Raw genomic sequence first — 4276 nt, 5'->3', positions numbered from 1 at the left:
AGTACAAAATGATTTACAAAAAAAAATTCAACCTGCTTTTGCTTGTTTTTATGGTTAACTTAACGTATCGTTTTTTTAAAAGGAGATGACAAACAAACAGATAGAAAAAATATGGAAGGAGTCGAGGGTGTTATTTCTGGCTGTTGTTTTACAAAGGAAGTAATAACTCTGCAGCCAAAGTGCTGAATCTGACGCCTCTAGAAGATAAATGAGAGAAACTCAGAGGCCTGGCCGCCACACAGTCACATTTTGCTTTATCGCTTTCTGTGCTCCAAAAAGAATTTCCACATATCCTTCTGCCTGTCTAAGAAGAATTTGAATGAGAATGAAATAATCTGCTGTAAAATCCAGCCAGGGGTTTACTCTTTAACGCACAACTATTTATGGAGATTTCTACAATAAAAAAAAAATCTCCATTATATGATATCGATGCAGGCAGTGTTTGTGTGGGTGTGGCTTTGGGCTGCAATCAAAAACTGGATTCAGTGACATAGCCTGAAAAAGTGAAAGTCTTAAACCTGCATTCTTTTTAATGGCCAGCAGGGGGTGGAAATATAAGCCTACAAGCCTATTTGCACATCTTTAACCTCAGTGAACACTTTTTATCAGGCATTTTTTAAATATAGCACAATCTTTAATTTCTAAATTGTAGTTTCATTGAGAATAAAATAGTAAAGCAGGGCCTGCCTTTGGTTGGCTGGCTTCTTTCTTCAGCATTGAGTTTCTCAGACAGATCCTCCCATGCTTTTCATGGCTAGTTTCAAAAAGACCAAAACAGTAATGCCACTGGCCACAATGCTCACTTTTATATACAATCTAATGGTCTACTTTCCAGATTAAACTTATGCAAATTTTGATTTTATGCAGAGTAAATAGAAAGTCAAAGATGCAAAGTGATGCAAATACAATATTTCAAATATTTTAAGAACAGGTAAAATAAAAAAAACCCCATCATGCTTGGCAGTAAAAGCCTGTGTGCGGTCCAAACTTACTGCTGCTTGTACACACCTGCAGCTGAAAGATTTACCTTTGCTTTAATGTAGAAAAACAACAACAACAACAAAAGAAGATGTCAGTTATTGGTTGTAACTGTATTTGTGGCAAAACTTTGGTCTGAACACTGTATTGTTGAAACATTTATTGGCATTAGTGATTTATCTAATGATTATTTTGTTGTTTCTTCTATAAAATATAAAAAAAATACAAAATCCTGTCACACAGAAAGTTTAAGAAGATAATGTGAAGAGTTTTTGTTAATGTACTGATTAGCTGACAAACTATTTGACCTCTAATATGTTTTATATCATTAAATAGAATGAGCAACAATACAGATGTTGTTGCATATATTAAAGTGATTATGAAAGAAAAGCCCAGCAGCCCAGAGTTTTCATTGCCTTTCACTAGACACGATGGAGGTATGTAATGTAATGCAGATGTCACATGTGATGATTTAATGTGATCAGCTAGCCAAAGGACACTGATATAACCTGATTATGCACGAGTCCTGAGTCACCCTGTCAATACTTGCAGAAAATACAAGAAAAACACATCAACCATTCTCACTTACATCAGTTTGCTGAATCTGGTTTATCACCTCATTTTCTCTTTCCCCAGACTCCCTCTTTTTGTTCGGCATTTCTGTTTTGCTGTGGCAGGATTGCGGTTTAAAGCAAAAACCTCGACAAACACCAAGGCACTTAGACATGGGGCAGAGAAAACCATTTTTGGCCGCAGCAGAACAAAGTCAAGTTCATCTCCAAAATATTTTTTCCTCTGCTCTCTTGGATCCAGACACCAAGTTTGCAGATTGATTTTCATAAAAAGTAAGTGGGACAAATCTAAGACAGCTCACAGATTTTAAGGCTGGAGAGAATTTAACTTCAGTCTTTTGAGGTTTGTGAGATTGCCAGATTTTTAAGGTGGATAAAAAAACTTTCCAAACTTCAAATATAAAACATGGGTGTGTTCAGGTTTCTGCGTGTATTCTTTTCCAGCTTGCCGCTCCATGTCTTCTGCTGGCTCCGAAGCAATGACGAGGAAACCTGGGAGGTACAAAGTTTTTGGATTTGAAAGCAGCCGTGAAGCTGAAATTCCACTGAGAGTGAGGTAAAATGTGGGAGAAAGGTCCATTGTGGTTGGTCTGATGTTTTGATGTGAGTGAGATTGTGTGTATGCATGTTATTGCTGAAACAAGCCAATTTTTTGGCAGTAAACACTGACAGACCCACAGTTATAAATCATACAGGGCAGGCCTCCATGCATCCATCTGTTTATACTCATCTGTTCTTCTTCATCATCACTTCATCTGTCAACAGGGGTGACTGTTAACTCTTTCCAGAACTTGTTATTTAATGACATTATTATAATTTTTGCATAACTATAGAAGCCCACGGTAAGCACAGGTTGGTGATTTGCAGTTTAAAGGATGCACACATGAAAGAAACAAACACATTTTTTGGCACTTTGTGCATTTCAAAAACAGACCCTGCTTGTATATTATTGGCTTTCAAAATTGTGTATTTGTTTGCTACATAAACGACTACTGAGCAACATTCAGCTGATGAGTAAACGTCCAGCATCCAAATTGTGTGTTGATTGTTTTTTTTTGGTATTCACAAACTCCTGAAGGAAATATTTTAGGACTTTGTAGCTGTGAAATGTTTTATTTGATTTATGTTTTACTCTTTGTTGTTAGGTTTAACATTTGTTGGGCTTTTTGGATAAAAATAGCTACCACCATGCAACTGGAAATGATGCTGATGCTAAAAAGAATACTTAAGCTCAAAGAATCAGCTAAAAATCTTTGCCAGAATGCAGATTTGATAGATTGCTCAAGCTTTAAAAAACAAAAATCACTATTAGTACCTGATAGAGCTTTAATCACTAAGGACTGTAAAAAGTGACAGAAATATAAAAAAGTTTAAGCCTTAAACTCCACCTCAATAACTATACACTGGAAAAGCGTGAAAGTGGAGAGACTTTTTGACTATGTGACGAGCACTTCTGACCATTTACTGGACCCTAAGTGCAGAAAGAGGGGTATCTACAGGATGCTGTAAACAAAACTTCATTTAGAATAATTCTAAATTTCGTTTTGCAGCTGTTTTACAAATGGAATAGTATAAATAGATCTGAAAGAAAAGCATGCTTTGTTGAGAAATGGTGAATATAAACAGTACTTTAGTTTGCATTCAAATAAAAGAAAAAAAATAACGAAAAAGTTCAATTAGTTTGATTTTGTGGCATCGCCTGGTTTGCAAACCACCAAACAGTTACCTACTTGGGCATTGCTGTAACGTGTAATAAGGCAACACTGTGGTATACTGAGCAAAAGCCATTGCTAAATAATACTGTGAAGAGCAGCTGCCTGCATATGAAAACCAGTTCTCCAGAGACTGTCCTGTCAGTTCCATTGCATGCCTTTTCAGCTCTTTAGTAAGTGGAAATGTAGATGAAGTTGTCAGATCCGGCAATCCTCTCGTGGATGTCAAAGCAGCAAACCTGGTCTGTGGTGAGCCTCCATTCCTGTTAATTCTGACCTTTGCCCTTTAGTTCAGCCTCATGAAGCATCCTGTCATGTGATCATCCTTCAGCTCATACCGTAGAGTTAATGAAAACATAACTTTTATGTTGGCAAAAGCTGCACTGTGATTCAATCCCGTGGCTCATATAGATATGTTTAGTCATGAACTTCTAACCAAGCTGCAGGTTAAGTTCATGCATCAGGTGAGTTGGCACTTTTTTTTATAGGTAAGTAGGCAGCATACTACTAATATGACACTCTTGCTGCACACGGCAGGGCTTTCAGCACTTGAAGTTTAAGGCAGCGTTTAGGTGATACTTGGCAGCTGCAGCAGTGTTGGGATCCTGAAAGTTCAGACGGTGCAGGTCACACCAGCGTCCTCGACATGGCCACAGTTGGTTTTGCCCCAACCGGAAAACTTACACTGGTGAATACTGTCTTCTGTCCCTGCGCATGCAACATCATCCATCCAGATCAGACCAGTACCTGCACAGAAAAGAAGAGGAAGCATTACAAAAAAAGACATGTTTTCAAAAATTATGCAGAAAGGAGACTGATGTTTTTATCTGAGGTGAAATTGAAGGGCAGAGCAGAAACAAAACCCCCAGCATGGAATAGAACACCAGTGACATCAGAGATTAAATGAATTAATGCAGACGCTACATGAAAATGTAACAGGCTGGGTCTCTGACCCAGCGCTCTGAGTTCATGTTTGTATTTGTCTCATTTTGTTATGTGATTAGTTTTGTGTCA

The 4276-nt window shown here is 37.7% G+C and overlaps 1 protein-coding gene across 1 annotated transcript in view; it reads right to left on the bottom strand.

Annotated features, from left to right (window-relative positions):
• Window positions 1-57: 57 nt before the first annotated feature.
• The window catches only part of scara5 (scavenger receptor class A, member 5 (putative)), a 114581-nt gene continuing 110362 nt past the window's right edge, over window positions 58-4276 (bottom strand). Inside the window, exon 11 of the mRNA XM_013911883.1 lies at window positions 58-4009. Coding sequence (XP_013767337.1) covers window positions 3876-4009 — 134 coding nt within the window. The 3' untranslated portion in view covers window positions 58-3875. The remainder of the gene's footprint in view (window positions 4010-4276) is intronic.

The sequence above is a fragment of the Pundamilia nyererei genome, unplaced genomic scaffold, assembly GCF_000239375.1.
Source record: "Pundamilia nyererei isolate P.nyererei 1_Seehausen unplaced genomic scaffold, PunNye1.0 scaffold00074, whole genome shotgun sequence".
Lineage (NCBI taxonomy): Eukaryota > Metazoa > Chordata > Actinopteri > Cichliformes > Cichlidae > Pundamilia > Pundamilia nyererei.
The sequence above is the reverse complement of the archived record's forward strand: the minus strand, read 5'-3'. Positions and strand labels throughout refer to the sequence as shown.